Source organism: Crocodylus siamensis, chromosome 4 (assembly GCF_052110815.1).
Source record: "Crocodylus siamensis isolate JL-2025a chromosome 4, ASM5211081v1, whole genome shotgun sequence".
In the NCBI taxonomy this organism is placed as follows: Eukaryota; Metazoa; Chordata; order Crocodylia; family Crocodylidae; genus Crocodylus; species Crocodylus siamensis.
Window position 1 is genome coordinate 2,669,999 of NC_143398.1, and position 24,229 is coordinate 2,694,227.

General features: G+C 49.9%; 1 protein-coding gene across 1 annotated transcript in view; it reads left to right on the forward strand.

Annotated features, from left to right (window-relative positions):
* Window positions 1-24,229, forward strand: part of SHANK3 (SH3 and multiple ankyrin repeat domains 3) — a 589,500-nt gene that overhangs the window by 187,733 nt on the left and 377,538 nt on the right. The window contains exon 11 of the mRNA XM_090041443.1: window positions 4,518-4,584. Within this exon, the coding sequence (XP_089897569.1) occupies window positions 4,518-4,584 (67 nt within the window). The remainder of the gene's footprint in view (window positions 1-4,517; window positions 4,585-24,229) is intronic.

Below are 24,229 nucleotides of genomic sequence, written 5' to 3' on the forward strand. Positions count from 1 at the left end.
CCCTGGGGATGCCCTGGTGAACAGATGTCCTCCCAGTTCCTGACACACCCTTCCCATGTACTTCGCAGCTGTCCTTTTTTTAATGCTCATTCCACTAATAAAGCGAACCTTTCACAAGGCAGCTTTGCTGTCTGCTAGGGCTTCTGGTCACTTTCTGTTTCATAGTAATATGGGAGTGATGTTGTAGCCATGATGGTCTGGAAGTTATGAGGAGCGGTAAGGATTTTTTTAGAGTGATATCTTTTATTAGACCAATTAAAGGGATTGCCCTAGGAAATCCTTTCCTCTCACCTATTTCACAGCTCTTTAGCTCTTTTCAACATCATAGGTCCACCCATGGAGACCAGTCTTCAGGAGCAGCTAGGGCTGTAGTGAAGCAGGAAAGGGAGGGTGTGTAGGGTGGAGATTAGCCTCTGTCCCTGCTCCTTGCAGTCATAGCTCTGGGGTGGGGAAATTATTGCAATGCCTTTCTAAAACAAAGTGCATATTATATCACGGGCATGTTATATGTGAGAAAATGTGGTATTGCAGATCCTCCTTTGTCAAGAGACTGCAGTGCTGAGATGCACACAGCTGAGTTTTTCACAAGAAATTCTTATAGTAGTTCAGGAAGGCTTAATTAAACCCACCAGTTTGTTTCCAGCTGGATAAGGGAAGAGCAGAATGGAGCAGCCTCTGAGCTGCTGCTCCTTGAGGATGAAGGGGAGCAGTAGAGGGCAGAGGCATGGAGCAGCGCAGTCCTTGGAGGGGTGGGGAAGGGGGGCAGCTGGTTTTAGAGGAGGGGTAGATGAGGAGGAACAGGGGCAGAAAGGTGGTAGGAGTATTCGTGAAGGGCATGCATGGAGCTGTGGGTAGGGAGGGTTTCTGAGAGAGCTGGGAGCATGCAAAGGAACTGGTCTCCATAACATGTGTTTGAAGGTTGTGCACAGCTACCAGTTACTTTCCATGCAAAATCAACAGCAGCTGCAAAGCCCCTAGCTGAGTTCAGGAAGGCGCCGGCACATCTTTCTGCATAAGGTGGGTTTGCTGCGGGTAAGCGCTGGGGGCCCTTGTGAGGGCCACAGTTGAGAGAGAAAAGGTTTCTCGCTGAGGTCAACTTTGCAAGGCTTCCTAAAGATGCTCTGATGCTGGATCTGTCTTGCATCCTCTAGATCATTTGACAGCCAGAACACTTCAGCAGAGAGGATCCCTTGTCCCCTCACTCACACACCTTGTCCTGGATGTCGTGTCCCAGGAGACTGTTGCTACAGCAGCATTATGGTTGATAGATCAAAATTCAGTCTTTGCTGCAATATGTGCTTTTTAAGTTGAGGATCAGTGCCTCGAACTGCTGTTGGAGATGGCTTGAAGTCAGTAGGGGAACTTGAGCATAGGGCTGATGTGTTTTCACTGTCCTGACCTATGTAACGGGCAGGCACCCTCAACTTCTCTGCCCTCTACTACACTCTTTGTGGTGAGCTGAAGCCAGTGCATCAACCTGAGATTCAGGTTCAAGTGCATGTAGCTGCAGTACCCCAGCGTGGAGGTGACAAACCAGGAACAACTGAGGCAGCTCCTTGTCCTTGTCCTTGTCGGAAAGGGCAAAGTTTAGCCAGCTGGAGGTGAGGGAAGACCCGTTTTGGAAACTGATGCTCCCTGGCATAGGCGGATTAACGTATGGGCCAGCTGGACCTGGGCCCAGGGGCCTCTGCCAAACAGGGGACTCGGATGCCTGGAGAGCAAGTTCTGGCCAGTGCTTCAAAGTGCTTTCTCTTCCCAACCAGCATCCCTTTAGTCCTGCTTGGGTTCGCCTTGAGCTCAGGGGTGGCTGAAGGGGCACATGAAGGGGCTTCAGGGAAGGGAGCAGGTATTCCCCCAGTGACGGGACCTGAGGAGGGTTATTTCAGCTCCGGCCGTCTGGGGAAGAAGGCAGAAATGGACGTTTCCAAGACACACCCATGCTCAATGGTGGACTCGGGGTGGGGTGGGAAGGAAAATCCTGGTCTCCCGCTCTAATGCCAGAGGATCCTCAGTCCAGGTCCTGGAGGACTGCTGGGGAGTGAGGAGGGAACAGCAGAAAGAAACGGGGCTTTTAACGTCCCCTGTCCTCCTGACCGGGGCTCCTTGATATTTGGAAATAATATTTTGGCCCTTATGCTGAAAAGATTGAGCCCCCCTGTCTTGCTGGCATGGGCACCGGGGATATGACTGCAAGTGACAGGTGTGCTTTGGCCGATACAGTAGCGCAGACACGACAACACAACCCTCTTTGCTTCAGAAGCATCCTGGGAAGTTTTTGGCATCAGGATCTTTGCCTCTGAAGCCTGTCACAGAGTGGGGGAAGAAGGGAGTCTGCCATGGGGTTGTGGAGGAGGGGGTGAGCTTCTCGTTAGCAGCCACGATGCTTTAAATAACCATGCTGGGGTAGCCCAGGTGGGGATGGGGAGCTGAAACCCTGCTGCTGTGAAGAGGGGCTGGCTTCTGCTAGACACGGTAGGGAACTGCAAGGCCCAGGTGATGTCCTTTCCCACTCTGGGATGTAAAGCACGTTATCATAGTTGTTCAGGCAAAGATCCATTAGTGGCAGCGGGGCACTCGGGAAGGGTGTAGGAAAGGGCTGATGGTGCTGGGGATAGTCCAGGGTACCCATGAGCCCACCGGCACAGTGCAGAAGAGCGAGAAACCACCCCCCGACCTGTCAGTCCAGGTACCGAAAGCACCAGTCCGAGATGGTTGTGAGGCCGGCTCTGTCGGAGATACGGTCAGGTGCTGGGAGAGACCTCGTCGGGGTGATGCATCGGGGGTTCATGGACGCACACCTGAGCAGGAGACCAGCAGTCAAATGTCAGTGCACAGAGCTCTGTCACACTCACCATCCCTTGCTGCTATTAAAACACCACTTGTTCTGGGAAGGTGTTGCCTTCGCACATGTATCCTGTGCCCTTTTGCCCCTCCTTGCTAGCATCTGTGTACATTTGTGGCCTCCGCTGAAGGAATTAAGGCAAGCATGGCTGTTCGTCTCATGGTTTTCGGCTCTGTGTGACACTTGTGCTGCCATTGGGGTTGTATGTTCCCAGGACCTTGCATTGCAGGGGTCCTTCCCTGGAGAATTACTGTCCCCCGGGAATCGCAGCACCTGGTGAGTGGGCTCCTGGCTGCGTCTATCAGCACCGCTGGCTTGGGATTTTAATGTACTGATCTGCTTCGAGAGTTTCACCATTTATAATTGTGATAGAGTTCACCTTTATGTGTGCGTATCCTCTCCCCACAAGGGTCGTATATCTGGTGGCAGCACCACGAACTGGACCTGCGAGGCTGATTCATGTTCTCGTGGCTCCTACGCTTTTTGCAAGAATAAAATTGTTATGGCCCCGTCCTAAATTCTGGAGCGTAGTCAGACTCTGGTGTGAATCTGTTGCCTTCCGGCTGTCTGAAACTTCAGAGTTTATCTGTTCAGGCCAGAAGACATAAACCTGGGGTAAAGAGGACTGTAAATAACTGACTTGGGCAGGCTTCAAGCCCTTTTGCAAATCATCCTGGCTATTTATTGAACAGGAAAAGGAGTCTAATGAGCAGGAGATTTCTGGCTCAGATGTTATCTAACTAGGCAGAATCCTGCTTTCAGGCTTGAGAGCTGCCTGGAAATCCCAGTACCAGGTTTTAGGGCTCGCTGTGCCTGGGCAATAGCACCTTTGGCAGGTTGTCTTTGTAATGCTTCAGCTTGCAGGCTGTGTAAAAGGGCCACGGGAAGGTCACTTCATGCCTTTCCTGTGACCTGCCCTCTGGATCGGATGCTCACTTCGGGAGGGTGGTCCTGTACCCCCTCTCACGGTAGTCCCCGTCCTGAAGATTGCTCTGGTTGTGTAATGTCCTGGGCATGAGGATTAGTTCTTTGAAGGAGAAAGAAGGATCTTAATGAGTAAGTGGAGTTTCCTGCATGCCTTTCCTGGGCAGATCTCCTCCAGCCTCGTCTTCCCTTGCCCCTTCTGGGATTGTTTGCGCTGGGCAGAAGCTGTAGGGTAGGGCGCTTCATAGACACAACCCCATTTCACCTTGGTTTAGCCTACCGGGGCTCATTTCCCTGGCAGGCGGGCCCCGGCAGCTACCTGTTTTGAAATGTTTCCATGGCCTGCACAGCGCAGACCAAGCCTAGCTCAGTGCTGTGGCTCTGCCAAGGTAAGATGTGCCAAGAGTTCAGTTACTGGTAAGTCACTTTCCTTTTTCAGCTAGTAAATGATTTGCTGGTGAACCTGGGCTTGAGAACAACTCAGAAACCCCCACGGGACCTGAATGCCCTCCCCACCCCATTGTGGGTGGGAGCTGCACCAGAGAGGATGGGAACGGCAGTCTCTGCTTTCTCTGCCATCCTTGCGGGGCCGGTGCACGTCGAAGCTGGCATCAGGAGGTCACTCTGGGGTTCTGGCTGTGGGATTGCTGACTCCATGGCTCTCCGTGCCATCTCGGTAGGCCCGGTCTCTCCCTGTGGGCAATCGTGCTGCTCCAACCCACTCAACTCTCCTCCCCTCCTCTCTTTCCAGGTGGCTATCATTGCAGGAAATTTTGAACTGGCTGAAATCATCAAAACCCACAAAGAGTCCGATGTTGGTGAGTGAACGTCCTCCCTTTCTCCTCTGCTTTTATCTCTCTGTAGCATCTGGGGCTACCTCCAAATGCAGAAGTCGGATAGCAGGGAGAGCAGGGGAAACACTATGTCGGGGGCCTGGCGCTCACTGTGGATTTGGGGGCTTGTTGGGCATGGCTGCCTGGATCCCTGTTATGTCCCCAGGCGCTCACTCTCAGCAGCTGGTTGGTTTGGTGGGATGTGGCTGTGGCTGCTTTGGCTGTTGTAGCACTGAGGATAACCAGACTGCTGGGCATGCAGCACTTGGACCTTTTCCCCAAAGGCTGGTGCGCAGTTCCACATGCTCCTTGAACACTCGGGCCCATTGCTCACTCTGTTGATTTGTGAGCATGATGTATACGCTGCCCTGCCAATGCAGGCTCCGGGCAGCTTACACTAAGACACCAGACTAACCTTTAAAACAGGAGAACAAGCAAGAGAACAGCACTTAAAAGGCAACTTGAGTTTCAGCATAAATCAGAAGCCCCCTAAGCAATATCCCAGCCTGGTTTGCTAAATGCCTGCCAAGCAGGAGGGTCCTGCAACACTTCTGGAAGATACCCAGGCTCGGCCTGTGGTGGCCTCCAGAGCAGAGGAGTGACTGTGAGAACAACCTCAAATGCATGTTTGCGTAGCAGACCGGGTGCACTGATGCACTTTCAGGGAGCTGCTAGCAGCTGACCTCCAGCACTACGGTGGGGCATAAGGGAGGAAACAGTCCCTTGAGTACACAGGGTCCTGACCATTCAGAGCCACCGAATCCAGATCCAGCATCTTGAATTGCACCCAGAAAGCTACTGGGAGCCCATGCAGACTTTGCAGCACTGGTTTGTGGTCTAGGTGACCCACCCCCATCCAAAGTGGGCGGCCACGTTCTGCACCAGCTCTGGGGTCTGTCTCCTGATAAGCCCCTGATGCCGCTTGCGGCAATGATGAGGGGCTTCCCATTCTCAGCAGGCAAGGCTAGTGTCGGTGCACATGAAGACAGCCCAGCAGCCTCCATCCTAGTCATGCTTTGCCCCTTTATGCAGGGGCACATGCATACCTTGCAACCTCTTCTGCAGAGCTGAGGTCCCTGGCACATATATATAACCATGCCACTGGCTCAGCCTCTTCGGGGACCTGTGGGGCTGGAGTTCCCTGAAGCAATGGGAGCTGATGGGATTTACTGCCATTTCCCTCTGTGTTTACAGTCTTCAAAGAAGCCGTCACTCCTGACATGTTCTGCGTTGGTCATTTATTTCATTTGCATGCCAGCTGTAGAGCCATAGTCTGCCTCGGCTAACAGTCTCCTGTAGCTCGTGAAGAGATGCGTCAGTGCTGCCAGAGGGACTTGGGGAAATCTGAATGTTCCTCATAAGTATATCAGAGGAAAGAACTAGCAGGCCCATTATAAATGAGGAAGGAGATTACATTAATGCTTATTATAAAATGGCTGAGCTGCTGCTTTATTAAACCTTCCTATTGAGAAAAATAATCAAAAGAGGTACGAAATCATATAATCAATTAAGCAGAAACTGCTGAATTTTCAAACACTACTACTGATAGAAAGTAGGTCAGATAATACTGGGGGAAACTAAACTCACAGAAAGCAGCAGGTCCAGATGGCACATACCTGCAACTAGAGGGAGTCAGCTAATGAACTTTCTAAGCCTCAAGAAATTCTTTTGCAGGAGTCCATTGAGAACTGGGAAGGAACCAAAGGTTTAGGAAAAAAGTAAAGCTGGTGTCGACTGGAGAACACGAGGAGACCCTGGGTCTGCCAGCATCCTTCCCATTTGTCTAGTAGAATAACAAGAAAGCTGTGAGCAGTAAAGAGCAGACAACAGGAAAGGCTAATTCTCCAAGTGCTTCTGTCTGTTCCCATGGCCAGGCTACATGTGCTAGCTGGAAAACCAGAGCTGGTGGAGGCTGCAGAGATGAGACCAATTGTGTGGCTGTGAAGGGGCCAGCAAGGACCTCCATGCCTTTCTGATCCCTTGCAATTGTGGCAGCTCCACAGTGGGTGTGTCTACACATGCATTTGATCTGGGAGCAGTTTACTTGTGAGGGGAGCACACTTGCTCCTGGTCAGGCATCTACATGAGCACTACTGTGCAGTAACTAATTGCAAGTAAATTTGCTACTTGCATTTGCTAGTAGTAAATTGACACATGAGTAGAACACTTTACTGCACAGTAAGTGTGTACATGTGCAGACACCACACTTAGTGCGCAGTAAAGTGTCTCTTGTAGACGCACCCAGTGATGCTGAGACTGTCACCAAGAAACAGGCCTTGCCCCCTTACACCACTTGGCACAGCTGTTGGGCATGTGGGTGTTGTGCAAGGAGTGCTGGGCACTCTTCGGGCTCTCAGGAGCTGTGCAGTCACATATTAACACACCCTTTGGTATCACTAGCAGGGGGCATTCCCTGGACTACCACATGGGCCAGTGCAAGGGTCAGGGCAGTGCAGGGGGGAGCTGCCTGTCTCATCACTGTCGCTAGGACTGACATGTGCATGTGCGTACCTCTGACATCACATGGAGCTGGTTGGCCCCAGGGACAGATCCAGAGGATGCCGTTGCACCCCCTTTGAGTCCTGCTGCACCCAGAGTCTCAAACCAGATGCCTCATGGCTGCAGGATTTCTGTTCACACAACTGCAAGGCAGTCATGTGACTTCATGGCTCATTCTAGTCGCCTGATTCCTTCTAAACTCTTCACTCCACAGGTGTTAGCATCCGCTCTCCTTCTTCAATGGTCTTAATGTCCTACCAATCCAGCCGCCCTTTCCTCTGCAATTCTGCTGTCTGTTAGTCATTCCCGGACAAATAGCTCCCATTTCACAGCCCTTCAGACTGTTTTTAACTCTAACTAAAAACATTAACTCAGGTCTGGAAACATTAACTCAGGCAAGCATTAATTCAGATAGTGGAAATAACCTTCAGTAAAGCACTGGATGCCCTGTCAAGATGTTCAAGAAGGCTGGATTTCGTCTGATGAATCTGAAAAAGATGGACATTTAATTCTAATGGCTACAGGACTAAAGAAACGACATTGTTTGAGTCCTCTTGCCTAGTTGGTTGTGTTTTTTTAATACATAACGTATCACACAGCAAATTCATGGATAGTCCAATGAAGTTGTATTTGTGCTTGCTTTGTTCATAAACTGAATAATACAGCCTTAGGCCCCTAGCTTATTAGCAGCACTTTTAGTCTCTTTTTACCTCGAGAAAAATGTGTGTTGTGCTATACGCAATGCTGCACCACACTCCCGTCTGCACCCCCCTTTTCAAAATCGTAAATCTGCCCATGGCTGGGCCATGCACTGATCAAAGGATCTTCTCATTAGTACCAAGATGATCACTCTCTTGGATCCCTCAGGGCTTTCCATGTGGCTGCTTTTGGAGGATGGCTCCTTGGCAATGCTGACTCTGTTCTCACTGGGGTTTGGTACAGTGGGGAGATGGACCTGAGGAGGTCACATCTAGTCCAGCCCCCTGCTCCAAGCAGGACCAGGCCCAACTACATCATCCCGGCCAAGGCTTTGTCCAGCTGGGCCTTAAAAATCTCCAAGGATGGAGAGTCCACCACCTCTCGAGAGCCTGTTCCAGTGTTTTCATCACCCTCCTCTTGAGAAGGATATTAGGAAAAGCTAACCTCAACCTCCCTTGCTGCAGCAGGAGCCCATTGCTCCTTGTCCTACGTCTGCCCCCAGTGAGACCAGTCCAGCTCCATCCTCTTTGCAACCCGCCTGCAGGGAGCTCAAGGCTGCTATCAAATCCCATCTCAGTCTTCTCTTCTGCAGACTCGGTCCTTAGTCCTTGAGTAAGGACTAAGACTCCAGACCTTGTTTCTCACTAGATATAAGGCTGCTGGGTCCTCGATAGAGAATCATAAAATCATAGACAAATAGAGTTGGAAGGGACCCCAGACTGCCATCCAGGCCAGCCACCTGCCAAGGCGGGAGCATCCCTGCCTAAACCATCATAGAGAAATGTTTGTCTGAACTCCCCTCGGGATCTTCTAATGACGGGGATCCCACAGGACCTTCCTGTAATCTGTTCTAGTGCACAACCACCTTCAAAGTTAGCTCTTCCTGTGCTCGTCTACACAAGCCCATCCAGCGCCATTTTTACTGCTTTTTGGAAGTCCTAAATGATGGCGCAGTAACAACCTATACTGTAACGTGCGCACCGTGCATAGTTAATTTTAGGCACTACGTCACTGTAGCAACGTGTTATACTGAGGTAACACGTCGCAATGGCGATGTACCTGGGGCATTATGGTTTTTGCCTGTGGATGCTATGTCGCTGTAGCGTATTGCTATGGTAACGTAGCGTCATGTGTATATGCGCTCCCTAATACCCAACCTAAACCTCCCTCAGCGCAATTTAAGCCCGTTGCTTCCTGTCCTGTCCTGCCTGTAGGCAGAGAAGAATTGGTTGTCACTCTCATTATAACCACCTTTTTTGTAGTTTAAAGGCTGCTGTCAGATTTGCCCCCGGACTTTTCTGCTGCTAACGAAATGATCCCAGTTCTAAACTTTCCTCCTGTGACATTTCTAGACCTCTCTGAATTTTTGATGCTCTCCTTTAGAGTCTTTCTAGCAATTAGATGTGGTGCTCCAGGAGGGGCCTCAGTACTGGGGTCTTCCTGTGAACTGCATGTTACGCTGGTGTTAATACACACCAGCATGCTATTCCTTTGCAGGGGTATTGTGACTATATTAAATCATTCCTTTGGTGGGGGGGTTGTAACTATATTAAATTGCTGTCTCATATTCTGCTTGTGATCCAGCAGAACCTCTGGTAACTCCCCTGAAGCACTGCAGCCTATCCAGTTGTTCCTCAATTTGCATTTGCACATTTGATCATTCATTCGTCAGTGCAGAACTTTGCATGTATCTTTATTGTCCTCCTCTTGTCCTGTGAAGGGCCTGTTATCCCAATCAGCGTGGGCCACACGCTGCATGGTCTCTCCTTGCTATTGCGCTGCACACCTGCCCCTCCAATCCCTGTCCCCACTGCAATGATCCCTCCCAAACCACTGCTGCAAAATGTGGGCGCCCCACCTCCCACCACTGCCCCATGTGCTGCATGGTCCTGGCCTCACCCTCAGTGCACGGTGCTGTGGGGAACTGCATGCACAGGCAAGCACAGAGTGTGGAAGCCAGACGTGGGAGGAGGAGCCTGGAAACTCCAGCTGTTGCTGCAGCTGGAGTGTGAGGGGCATTCAGGGCCAGCTGGGAGCTACTGGCTACACCAGGCCACCAGTTGGACAGTCCTGACCTAGATTGCGTTTTGTAAGTTTACCCATGAGCATGTTGGGAGACCGTGTCAAGAGCCTTGCAGACGTTGAAGTATTTTATGTGCATGGCTCCCCACTTGCATCCACAAAGCCCCTGTCACAGGTGGGAAGCAGTCTGGCTAAGCCTGACTTGCTCTTGACAAACGGCATTGGTTGTTTCTGATCACCTTGTTCTCTCCTGGGTGCTTAGATGTAGATTCTCTGATCGTATGCTCTACAACCTTGCAGGGTATCAAAGTGGGACTGACTGGTCTGTAATATCCTTTGCCTTATTCCAGTCTTCTGGGATCTCTGCCAATTCCTTGAGTACTCTAGGATGCATCTCATTGAGCCCTGCTGATTTGAAAACATCCAGCTTGTCTAAGCAGTTCTTTTCCTGATCTAGGTTGATTATCTACCTCCCTATCCTTGCTATTAACTGTGCTCATCATCTGGTAGCTGACCTTTTTGTGAAGACTGAAGTGAGAAGAAAAAAAACATAAAATGGTTTAGCCTTTTCCACATCATTATTTATTGGCTTGCCCTGCTCATTTAGTAAGGAACGTGCACTTTCCTTGGTCTTCCTCCTACTTCAAATATTCTTGAAGAAAAGTTTTCTGTTGCCTTTTATGACCTTTTCTAGCTGTATCTCCGTTTGTATCTTGGCCTGCCTCAGTGTTGTCTCTACATGCCTGTACTGTACTTTTTTACTCATCCTTGTTAATGTGCCCATGCCATCGATGAGTTCCCAGAGGGAGATAGCCAATGGCTCTGAAATTACCTCAGCCAGTTCCTTCATTACGCTAGGGTGCATCCCATCCAGCCCTGCTGACTTTAAAGCATCTAGCTTCTCTAAGTAATCCCTGACCTGTCCTACCACTACTCAAGGCCATTTGTATCCTTCCCTGTCTTTGCTGCCAACTGCGCTTGTCATCTAGTGGCTGCCCCTGTTTGTGAAGATTGAATTAAAAAGGGCATTAACTACTTTAGCCTTCTCTGCGTCATCTGTAACTAGGTTGCCTTCTGCTTTCCACAGGGGACCTATGGTTTCTCTGGTCTTTCTCTTACTTTTGACGTACTTCTGAATCCTTTTTTATTGTCTTTTTGTTCCCTTGCCAATTGCATTCTCAAATTGTGCCCCAGCCATCCTAATTTTCTCCTTGCATGTCCTCATGTTACTCATGCTTATCCTTCTTGAGTTTTGTGACACTCTTCTACTATAGTATCAACTCATCCATCTTGGGTTACTATTCATTCAAGAGACTGCCGTCTAGCCAGGCTGGTCTCCTGTTGCACTTCCCAGTTTTGTCATGTTGGTGTAGCTTGGTCCTGCACCCTTAATGTGGCCTTCTTAAAGTACAGCTGGCTCTTCTCCTGGACTCCTTTTCCTCCCAGCAGATGTCCTGATAGTTAATGTCCTCCACGAGAACCAGATCTAGGTCTTATGCAGCTTTACCATTACTTTGCCCTGATCTGAGATCAGAATGAACTTAGCTGTAGTTAGTTACCCATGTCCTCTTGCTTGCTTTTTTTTTTTAATATTTGCACATTAGCACAATTTCTTCCACCTGGAATTTGGCCAGTATTCCAAGACTTATTTAAATGAACCGCAGAGGGCTGATGAGCTCTTTAGCTACCTCTCTTAGGATTCATGGGTTCAAGGTATCTGGGCCTGTGGATTTAAAAAAAAGATTTATTCAGCTACTAATAGACTGGAAAATAATTTATCATCCTTGTCTAACCCAAGTGTGTCAGGTTGTTTTTCCCCAAATACTTAACAAAAACATTTTTTTGAACACAACAACCTTTTGCAATATAATTAAGAGTTTTACCATCACCACCTGGTAATGGAAATATCCCATTGCTAGGATTTCTTGTGTTTCTAATTTTTTTAAAAGAACTTTCTGTAAAATCTTTAGCTTCCCTTTTCAGTTTTCTGTATTCATCGCTTCTCCTTTACATTTGCATTTTTGTCTATTTCCATATGTTGCATACAGCTCTTTATTTGTGGACCTTTAGCCAAGATCACTCTCTTTCTGAACTGTGGCAGTATAGGTTTTTGATTATCTAATAGATTCTTAAAGAACTCCCAAAATTCATTTACATTTCTCTTTCCAAGTTTTTTTTCCTCACAATTGGTTTTGCTCATAACTTTCCCCCAGCTTTGGGAGGGGTGCGTGTGTGCACATGCGTGTGTGCACACACATGTGAATTCACACACATGTATACATATATGTGGTTGGTACTATCCTTTGTCCACGTTAAATGTAATCAGGTCATGATCACTGGTCGCTAGGCAACTACTGACTTCCGGTCCAGTGATTCATTCATCTTTATCCATCACAGTGATGTCTAAAATAGTTACCTTGTGTTGGGTGCAACACCTTTTTGTGTTTAAAAAATGATCAGCTGTAATTTTAGACATGCTGATGATGTTGCATGAGACCTCCAACATTTTTCTCCCAAATTGAAGTCCCAGTAACAGCACAGCTTTTTCTTTCCACACATTATTGTTGCTTCAGGAACAACTTATCCTGTCCTTTTGCTAGATTCAATGTGGAAATCACCTCTCCAGCAGCTTCTCCATCCCAGACTTTGTTGGTCAGTACACAGGTATGTTCTTGAGGTTCTGAATGACCAGAAACTAGGTCATAGTGCCTAAATTCAAGAGTAAATTGGATGCTTATCTTGCTGGGATCCTATGACCGCTGACTTCCTGCCCTTTGGGCAGGGGGCTGGACTCGATGATCTCCCGAGGTCCCTTCCAGCCCTAATGTCTATGAAATCTATGAAATCTATGAAATTAGAGTGCCACCATCACACCCTACAGCCTCCCTTCACCCCCCTCCAGTTTTACTTCCTCTTAAGCCCCTAAGGATGCAAAGAATTACCAAGCAGGAGGGTAAAACACACCCAGCGACCTAGCTCCTATTAAAACCCTTACATGGCCATATAGGAACATAGATGGCACATCTGCATGAGATGTTTACTGCAGAGCTGATTAATTAGTCTCAGTGTCTATATGTACCGGCCCTATTAGGCAGCAGTAAACTAATAAACACTGCCTTAGGACAGTACTTGTAAACACAAGTACTATCCTACAGCAGCATTATTTAGTGCATCACAATGCACATGCAGCGTGCCAGCTAGCCCCAGACTGCAGCATCCTCATGCCCCAGCCAGTCCCTCCACAGCTTGTGGGGCCGGGTCAGAGGCGTACTGGGCTGGTAGGCCAAACCCACTGGGCCCTCTGTCAGCTGCAGCTGGTCCAACCTGGCTCAACAGGCTGCGGTCCTGGGTGCACATGTAAGTGTGGCACCCAGGAGCAATTAACTCCAGTGCAAACTATGCCAGACATTATTGCATTGCACTAATATTGTGTGCAGACACACCCAAAAACAGGACTGGAAAGGGGCCTCCATGGCCATTGGGTCTAGTTGTGTGTGTTGTTTGGCATGTATTGTGCAAAAGAGTCCAAAATGCCTGCTCTGGCTTGTTTGGCACACCCCAGCCACAACGCAACTATATAAAAATAAGCCAAACGCCCCCTAAATACCTAAATTAAAAAATGGCCCTTGATCCCTCCTAAACAGATTTATGTCCCAATGCAGATGACCCAGTTGCTTAGTCATCGCATTCCCTTCTCCAATGAACTGCCACCAGCATGATTTCAGCATGCACCAACCTGTGATAGGACAATTATCCGAAGTGGTGCATATTGCCTTGTCAGCTGTCACTGAGAAATTGAGAAACCCCACAAGCTGCTTGACATTTTGTAATTCAAACAAAAGAAAAAAGTCATTTTTGTTAACAAGAGTGTCTTTTAGAATCAGCCCAAGATCTGCAGCGTGCCTCATCCTTCCTGTTCTCCCTGTAACGTTACCCACAAGCTGGAACACATCTGCTGTGTATCCCTCCCTGGGCTGTGACTATTGGCTGTCGAACCTTGTGTCAGAAGCTCTGATTACCTTTCTGGGTCTGAACAAATCCAAATCTTTCCGTTCCAGAAGACAAAGAGTCCAGAGATTGTTTTTAGGGCTATTGATTACGCTCCCCTCGAGCATGAGGGTGCATGTTTCTAGTTGCAAAGATCTTGTAGATTGCTTATAATTTCACGTGGCTCTCACCTTCGGGGAATGTGTCCTTGTAGATCCATTCAGTGAGGTCCAATTACTGATTAAGACTTCAGTCAGCGCTGCTCCATGGCATCTTTTGATGCTGGGGAGTGTATGTGCTTTCTAGTTTGTATCATGCATGTGCCAGGGAATGCCTGATTCCTTGTCCTCAGCCCAATTTGCAAAGGGTCTGTTTTGTTTAATGAAAAAAAGGAAGGAGATGTGGGGTAACATAAGTCTCCTTCAGCTTGGCCAGTTTTGGGGCCGCATGCTTGATGTTTCAGCAGAGAACCCAAAGCCAAGTTAGAAGGATGTTTCTTCATCTTTGGACCCTGAAGCCATGAAGAGGAATTACCCCAGATAGATGGGTAGTAGAAATAGAAAAGAGATTTCGCATCCATTTTAACTCATTTTTTTCCTGAATCTTTTTTTCCTGGATGTCATAAGGATCTGAAGGAACAAGTCATCACACTTAGCAGAAGGCTTCTCAGCCATATTGTAACATGGTTTATTGCTCGTTAACTGGTTGCAGGACACACTGCTTGGCTTAGCCCAGTGTGAGGGTCATGGAGTCTGCACGAGGGGGCAGTGGAAGCACTGCGGAGTCGTGCTGGGCAGTGGACACGTACATGGTATAGATGCATGTACCACTGGTATGGATATCAGTAGATGCTGAGGGATGCAGCTGTAATGATGATCCTGTAGCAATGCAAGTGTAGCCAAACCGTTCCAACTTTAACCCTGTTTCATTCGGGGTCCCAGGGTGATTTATCTCACGTGTATCACTGCAGGATCATGCAACAGTAGCAGTTACAGCATAACAGCTGCAGTTTCTCCCCCACTTCTAAATAGGCTAAAATGTTACCTCTATCCAGGCCTGTAGTTTGAACCAGGAAATAAAGGGGTTGGTGATGAAACAGTGGTCTGCAGGAGAAGTCTGAGAAGAGGCTTGGAGAGAAAGCTGAGGCTGATATCTGTGATTAGTATTGATATTTGTGGTAATAATAAAGCCAGCATCCAGGTTTAGAAAACGTTTGGATCCTATCTGGTATTTGTTCATTTTATTAAGAGCATTGGGAACTCTGCCCACTTACTCTCCTGGGGGCTTCCATCTTCTATGGGAGTCAAGATGTCTAAACAGATCAATCGAGAAACTCAGGTTCATTGTGATGCAATACTGGTGGCTGCCAGCCTTCCCTTGCACTCACAAGGCTCGTTTGGGTTGTCTTGGCTTGAGAGATCATAGAAAATGAAGGCTGGAAGGGCTCTCAGGAGGTCACATGTAGTCCAATCCCCTGCTCCAAGCACGGCCAGCCCCAGCTACATCATCCCAGACGAGGCTTTGTCTAGCCAGGTCTTAAACACCTCCAGGGATGGAGAGTCCACCACCGCTCTGGGGAGCCTGTTCCAGTACTTTACCACCCTCTGAGTGAGAAAGCTTTTTCTAATATCCAACCTCAACTTCCCTTGCTGCAGCTGGAGCCCATTGCTTCTTGTCCTGTTGTCTGCTCCCACTGAGAACAGTCCAGCTCCATCCTCTTTGCAGCCATGTTTCAGGGAGCTGAAGGCTGCTATCAAATCCCCCCTCAGTCTCCTCCTCCCCAGACTGAGTAAGCCCAGTTCTCCCAGGCTCTCCTCACCAGTAATGTGTCCCAGCCCCCCAAGCCATTCCCATTGCCCTCTCCCAGCTGGGTGCTAGATTGCAGTCAGGATGCACGGCAGGGAAGACCAACCAGTACTAGCATGAGTAGATTTATACGTAGTCCTTTCCCTCAAGCAGTGCGCAGCTGACTGGATAGCTGCAGAATGGTAATGGCTGTGAGCCCAAGAAGACAGATCACTTGCAGTGATTCCTGCTTGGATGAGTGATTTAGGGCTTCATCAACTTAATTTGTCATTGATCCTAAAGGTGTTGAACTTCTGGAAGACCTGGTGAATTTCTCACCTAGAACTGAGCTGGGAGCGGGATCTTTCAGGGTGTTTGCTCTGCTGCTTCTGCAACATAACTAGCCATGGAAAACCTATTAACTCTGTGCTCAGAGATCCCAGGATGATTGCAGGCCTTGTCCCCGCTGCTTGATTAAGTGTCAGCTCCAAACTCAAACTAGACAACAGTGCTTTAATACGGTTTGATAAACTCATGGGTTTTAAGGCCAGAAGGGATGGTGGGGATCAACTCGTCTGACCTCATGCCCATAACTTCAGGGTGAGCTCTGGCATATGTTTTAGGAAGACAGTGTAGGCTAGGACCGACGGCTCTGGGGGACAGGACCCGCCATGTCCAGAGCGAGCTGTTTCGGAGGGGGACCGTCGTCACTCATCCGCGCTTGCAGGTTGCCATCAGGAACTGCAGCAGGAATCCCCAGCTGGAAAGCCAGGGTGGCCCGGGCTGGCCACATGCACGTAGCACCTACTGGCCCCGGACAGGGAGCTAGTCCCATCTTTAGGCACACCTATGGTTACAGATCCTGTAACCCTGTACTATATGTAGTTGCTGCCTTGCCATTTTCACCAGATTGCTGGGTGATTCTCAGGTCTTGACCCCCAGCTTCGATCCTTGGTTTGTTCTGGGCTTCTTGCTACAGGCTCAGACCCACCGCCCTCCACTGCAGCCCTAGCCACTGAGCTGGACAGCCTACCCCGGTTGCACCGTTACACCCAGTTTTTATTTCATCTGGAGAAGGACGAGGCAAGACAAAGCAGGGTCTTCTGAGCCCTGCTGGTTTTGCAATTAGGCAAAACTTCCAATAGCAGCTATAGACAGTAGAGAAGGCATAGATATGTTTGCTACTGGGTAGTGAGGTCTCAGGGCCTTCAGAGTCCATCCTCACAGGCAAGGCAGATTTCAGAATCACATTAAACCTTTGTGTTGAGGAGCTTTACACAGTTCAGATCCACAGGTCTGTGTCCCCACCTGAGATAAGTCTCTTGGCCAGTTGAGTAGGAAGCTGGAAAGCTTTGACTCGTGATGTGAGACCGTTGGTCATCTTATTGGCCCATCCCTGGCCTGCACATCTAGCTCGTCAAAACTGTCCTTCGCTGATCTCCCCTGTCCTGTGCTAATCGTGATTCAGACTGAATTGCTTCCGGGATCAGTTTATAGTTTCATAGTTTCTAGGGTCGGAAAGGACCTGAGCAGATCATCGAGTCCGACCCCCTGCCATGGCAGGAAAGAGTACTGGGGTCAAACGACCCCAGCAAGGTGTTCATCTAACCTCCTCTTAAAAACCCCCAGGGTAGGGGCCAGCACCACTTCTCTTGGAAGTTGGTTCCAGATCCTAGCTGCCCTGACCGTGAAGTCGCGCCTCCTGATGTCTAGCCTAAATCTACCCTCTGCCAGCTTGTGACTGTTATTCCTGGTCACTCCTGGCAGTGCTCGGGGGAACAGTGACTCCCCCAATGCCTGCTGATCCCCCCTGACTAGTTTGTAACAGACCATTAGATCCCCCCTCAGCCTTCTCTTGTGGAGGCTGAACAGGTTCAGGTCCCATCGCCTCTCCTCGTAGGGCCTGCCCTGCTCCCCTGACCATGCGAGTGGCCTCCTATGGACCCTCTCCATGCTGTCCACATCCCTCCTGAAGTGCGGTGCCCAGAACTGGATGCAATACTCCAGCTGCGGCCTGACCAGTGCTGCATAGAGGGGGAGGATCACCTCTTTGGACCTGCTCGAGATGCATCTGTGGATGCATGACAAGGTGTGGTTGGCCTTCCTGACCGCGTCCCCACACTGTCAGCCCATGTTCATCTTGGCATCAGTGATGACTCCAAGATCCTTTTCCGCCTCTGTACTGACGAGAAGGGCGTTCCCCAACCTGTAGGTATGGTGCTGGTTGTTTCTCCCCAGGTGCATCACTTTGCACATGTCGGTGTTGAAGCCCATCCTATTCTCATCCGCCCACCCCTGTAACCTGTCTCGGTCTGATTGTAGCCTATTGCTCCCTTCTAGCATGCCCACATCCCCCCACATCTTAGTGTCATCAGCACATTTGAACAGGTGCTTTTCACCCCCTCGTCCAAGTCGCTGATGAAGATGTTGAACAGTGCAGGCCCGAAGACCGAACCCTGTGGGACCCCACTGCCCACATCCCTCCAGGCTGAAAATGACCCATCCACCACCACTCTCTGGGTACGGCCCTCCAGCCAGTTGGCGACCCAATTGACTGTGTGGGTGTCGACACCACAGCCTCCAGTTTCTTAATGAGAACAGGGTGAGAGACAGTGTCAAAGGCCTTTCGAAAGTCCAGGAAGACGATGTCCACTGCTACCCCTGCATCTAATGATTTGGTGATCTGGTCATAGAAGGCCACCAGGTTGGCCTGACAGGACCTGCCACTGATGAACCCGTGTTGGTTGCCCCAAGCATGAAATCCCTTGCTGGCCCTTTGTGGATGTGTGCCAGAATAATTTTCTCAAACAGCTTGCCTGGGATCGAGGTAAGACTAACTGGCCTATAGTTTCCCGGGTCCTTCTTCTTACCCTTTTTGAAGATGGGAACCATGGTGGCCCTCTTCCAGTCCTCCGGTACCTCACCAGAGCACCACGAGCGCTCGTAAAGGCATGCCAGGGGTCCTGCAATGACCTCGGCCAATTCCTTTAGTACTCTAGGGTGGAGATCATCCGAACCGGCTGACTTGAATACGTCCAGTCCCTCCAGAGTTCCCTAACTAGTTCCTCACTAACCCTTGGCCTAAGTGCGCCTCCCCTGGGGCCTGAGGGGGGTTCAGCGGGGGGGGGGTGGCTGTTCCGGTCCTTGCTTAGGAAGATGGAGGCAAAGAAATCGTTGAACATGTTGGCTTTGTCGTCTGATGTGACAACCAAATTTCCTAACATGTCCTGCAGGTGCCCCACATTACCCGGAGCCTTCTTTTTACCCCCTGTGTATTTAAAGGAGGACTTCTTATTGTCCTTAATCTGGGAAGCTAATCCCAGTTCCATCTCTGCCTTGGCCTTCCTGACTGCCCCCCCTACATCCCCAAGCAAATGCAGTGTAGTCATCCCTGGTGATGTCCCCTCCCTTCCATTAGGTGTATGCCTCCCTCTTAGCTAGGAGACATTCCCGGATGCTTTTGGTGAGCCATGGGGGCTTGTGTGCCCTCCTGCTCCCTTTGATCCATGTTGGGATTACCTCCCTTTGGGCTTGGAGGATTGTCTCCTTAAGGAACGACCACTCTCCTTGGACACCCGGCTCCCCTCCCAGTTTGTCTGGGAGGAGGAATGCATGATGTATCTAGCACCAAAGGGTTCAGGGTTGGAGGCCTTCCCAACAGCATTGCACTTCTCTCCATAAGGTAGAGCAGGGTGGCACCTTAGAGACTGACTGATTAGAAGCTAATCACCTTCGAGACTAACCCCTCTGCCCTACCTTTTTCCTGACTGAAGACTAATGCGGCTAATCACCCCGTATAGTTTCTAGACTGAATTTCTCCAGCTTCAGCTTTTGGCCATTAGATCTCATTCTGCCTGTCTCTGCTTAATCAAAGAGTTGCCAACTACCAAAACCCTATTCCCCCTGTAAGTACTTGACAGAGATCAGGTCAGTTCTTAACTGCCTTTGGATAACCTTGAGTGGATGAAGTTTCTTTAGTTTCTCACTGTGAGCCAGGTTTTCCAGACCTCAGCTCCTTGTTGTAGCTCTTTTTTTTTCTGAACGTTTTTAACGGTCTCGTTAAAGTGCAGACACTGGAAGCGAATATGCTTTTCCAGTAATGATCTCGTTAATGCTGCATATCATCCTCCTCCTCTTTTTACTCAGTATTCCTTTGGCCTATATACCAAAGGGTGTGTTTCCATATATCTCCCCCGCCCCCCCCCCAGCCTCACCTCACCATATACCCAACAGTTTCATTAGTTCATTTAGTCACAGAATTGGATAAGGATTTCATGCTTCTCTGGTTTCCACAAGGGACATGTCTACATGTGCACTTTAATGAGCATTAGCCTATTTTAATGCGCATTGAAGTGCCACAAAACTATGCTCTTTAGCTACTGTGCATTAAAATAGGCTGATGTGCCTTTTTCTAGTACCTCACAATGGAGGTATTAGATTTAATTTGTGTTACCTAAGATGCATTAATGAACATGTAGATGTGCCTGGAGGGCATTTATACATGTGTTCCAGAGGGAGAGCTGGGGAGAGTGCTTTAATTAGAGCAGTTCTGAGAGCTAGTCTAATTAAAGGGCCCAGAGCATCATGTCTATCAGCACCTTGCGCTGAAAAATAATGGTGGGGGCACTTTAACTAAAGCGCGTCAAACAAGTGTTAGTTAAAGCACCCCTTCCTGCCATTTTTCAGCACGAGGGTGCTAATGCACGTGATGCTGGAGTCTGCTGGAGTGCGGTAATTGCTACCCTCCAGCAGACTCAATTAATTGAGTCTTCTCCAATGCACTGTAATTACAGTGTGCCAGAGCAGCCTCCCTGCTTGTGAATAAGCACCTGAAAATACTAGATTTAATGTGCATTACCTAAAACACATTAATGATCATGTAGACACACCCAAAAGTACTAGACTTAATGCACATTGCCTAAAGTGCATCAATGAACGTGTAGATGCACCCAAGGGACTCCTAAATCCTTTTCAGGCTCGTTGTTTTCCAGGATTCAGGTCTCCATTCTTTTATGGTGATCTGTGCTCCTGCTCCCTAAAAGTACAATCTTGCACCAAATTGAATTAAAACACATGTTCATTATTTAATATGCTGCCACACTTTGTGTTATCTGCAAATTTTACTGGCCGTGATTTTGTATTTTTTTCCTTAGGCCCTTAATAAAGATACTGCATGACACTTTGCCAAGAACTGATTTCCTGAGAAACTCGGTTGGAAACATCGCTTCTCACTGATGCTGCCCCGTTAACAATTACATTGTAAGATCTGTCAGTTAGCCAGTCTTGAATCCATTGAATACACACTGTGCCAGTTTCGTGTAGCGCTGATTTTTAATCAGAATATCGTATGGCATCGAGCCAAAAATCTGACGGGAGAGGATCTGTCAACAAGTGTCTTATTTGAGCAGAGTTGAAATCTTGTCAGATGAATGGATAGGAGATTTTTATTTTTTTAATGAAAAAGTGTCATTAGGCGTTTCTGTGGTGGTGCTCAGCAGACCGTGCTCACCGCTTGGATAGGCGAGATGGTCTCCAGTCCTGACTGCCTCCGTAGGGCTGCTCAGGACTCTGAAAGGGTCTCATCTGCCTGGAAGTCATTGATCATTTGTCTTGTCAATGTGGGGTCCTGAGCAGGGACCTGGGGAGCAGCCTTTTCCCCCCTGCCTGAGTGCAGGAGCAGCTGCGACCTCGCAGCCCCAGCATGGAGCAGAGTCACATCAGGGGAGCTTGCAGGTGGCCTCTGTGAGCCTCCTCTCTGTTCCACTTTGTAATTTTCCACTATTAAAATGTAAATGTGGTTTCCCAGCCTGGAACTGTGGAAACATTTACTCTCGGGTTGTTTCTGCTCTCGGAGATGAATATTTAAACATCGGGCCTGAATATCTCTCAGTAATGGAACAACGCTTATTACCGTGAGTTCGTTAGTCTGCCGGCTCGGCACTGGCTGGGGTTGGTCCAGCTGCTGCCCAAGTGACGCGGGCGTGTCGGGAGTTCCCTAGGGAAGCCCAGCTTACCTGCCTCCCTTGCCCCTCCCTCGGCACTGGCAAGGATCTTCAAATCAAAGTCACTAGATTTCCTCTCCTGGAGAGCAAAAGCCAAACAAAGAAGTGGCCGATTAAGCAAACTAGCGAGAGCAAATTGCGCTTCTTTGAGCTATGTTGTCATGGTAACGGGAGTGATTCATTTTGCTCCGAAAACCCCAACAAACAGACTTTGATTAAACTCTTCAGAAGAAACAGAAGAGGATCTTCGAACAGGGTTGGGTTGAGCACAGCGCCTCTCTCCAGACCTCATCCAAGGCCCGTGCCGCCCTCTGTGCAGGCTGGCAACAGCTTGGGGTTGGGGAGGAGACCTGCGTTTTGGCACACCATGGCCTAGTATCTCTCTGGGGAGCTGCTTCATTCTGGTGTGGCGGTCTGATCTTGTGGTGCCACGGGGATGGACTGCCCCAGGCACGGCTCCTGGATGCTTGCGTGGTTTCAGTTGCGTTCCTGGCAGCTTACTCCTCATGGGCATCGTTTTACCTGGCAGTGCAGGACTCAATGCTTCGCCCAGCACCCCTGTGCTCAGTGCTCTGCACCATCTCAGCCTTGCCCTTCTGGAGCCAGGTGTTTCTCCCACTACAAGGGGCAGTCCCCTGTCAATCGCTGTCTGGGCACAGGGTGGAGCAGCCACGGGGACTCTCTGAAATATGGGACCCTACCAGTCCTTCCCATCATTCTTGTCCTAGCCGTAGCACAGACAGTGATCCCGGAGCTTCCCCAGGGCTTCTTACACAGTGACCGTCCCTCCAGCTGTGCCCTGGCTGCAGCAGTTTGGGTGGCCGAGATGCCGTGCTGCTACTGCTCCCCCCCTCTCCTGCAGGCGGCAGCTTGGCCATTGGCTTTGCCTGCTCTAGAAGACCTGGTACTACCATGGCGGGGCTGGCAGGGCATCCTCCTAGAGACGCAGCATGTGCCCACGGGAGAAGGTTTTCTCTTGGCACCACTGCACGGTCTTCTGGACTGACATGAGTGGAGCTGGAAGAGGTCCTCTTGCCCTCTTGAGCACCTGTGGTTTTGTTGACGTGGCCACAGTGGGTGGGGGTGATGATCATGGGCACTGTTCGCTGTCCGTGCTTGCAGAGCTCTGTAGTGGAGGCCGGGCTGGCGTCAGCCTCACTTGGGTGCTGCCCTGTGCCCCACGGCGCATCCACGCACCCGCAGGTTTGCACAGGCTGGTGGGACTCCAGTCCTTACTCCCTGCCACCTTTCTGGGGTGCTGGCTTTGATTTCTTTGACTCTCAACTCGCCATCCTCATCTGCTGCTCCGAGTTCACCTTCTTCCAAGTGCCCATCCTCTCCCCTTGCAGTATGGCAGTGTAACAGGTCGCCCTCCCCAGTGCCATCTTTCTTGTCATCTGCTCCTTACACGGGGCACTCTTGAGTCTGATTTGGAGCTCTTGTGTCCCGCCCTCTACTCTCCTGCCATGTCTTGTTGGAAATTATTGTTGATGTTCTTGCGAGCAGGAGACTGCCGGTTGTATTTTGTATGTTGGGGTCTTTTGCCTACGTGGGCCTGACCCCTGTATTTCTCTAGCTAGGCTTTCCCGTCCAAAACCCACCAAACAGGGTTTGACTCCGAGGCTCTAGCCTATAACTGTTTTGGACCTTGTTACAGTTTGGCCCCCTGGTCCTCAGGCTCTCCGCAGCCCTGTCTCGCTTGCCGCTCCCTTTCTGGGGCCAGGGTCTGCATGCTACTGTGAGCCCCCTATGAGGCCTCCTCCATCCCCTTACAGCCTCACCTAAGCCACCAGTTAAAATAGCAAACAAAACACAAGCCCCTGGCCTATAACATAAATTCATGCTGCTTGGCCAAAACATCATTCAAGCCACCCCGAGGGCGCTCCATCTCTCACCAGTATCAGGAGCTGCTCGTGCAGTCAGGCCTCTCCCCTTTGCTCGCTCAGGCAGAGCTCCTTCCCCCTTGGCTGCCAGCAGGGCACTGCCCACCTGGCCTCAGCCCTGGGGTTTAAATGTGAGCCAGGCCCCGCCTCTTCCAGTCAGCTGACAGCTGGCAGGAGTGAGTCACTAGCGCCCTCTGGTTGCCCTAGCAACCTGCAACTCTACAAGTAGCAGGCCCCTTAGTGCCCTGCTGACAGGCAGGCTGGGTGCGGGGAAGCTGCCTTTGAATGGCTCAGTGACCAAGTCATCATGAGCTGCCGCTATCCCAGCTCTGCATAGCCCTGAGGCCAGAAACCCTGGCACCTTCCCCAGCTGCTGCCATGGCTTTGTGCTGCGCCATGGATGTGTGACAGCAGCTGAGCAGGTCCTGGCTCTATGCTGCAGCTGCTGTCAGAGCTGCTCCTCTGCATCTGGACCGCACCAGTGCATGCCCCGTCATACACCCTGTGCATGATGTCTTGAGGCCTCAGATGTTGCCTTGCATGGGCAGACTGTCTGGTCCACTGTCTTGTCCCTCACAGCGGTCAATGCCAGCTGCTTCAGAGGAAGACAGCTGCATTGCTTCAGTGCTTCCTGCAGCCCCACAGACCTCTCCGCTTCTCGTAGTCTTCCTTGCAGCTCAGTGCTGCTGTGAGCCCCCAAGGCCTTCCCCTGCACTTTGGGCCTGGTGCTGTGCCACTATGAGATGCTCTTCC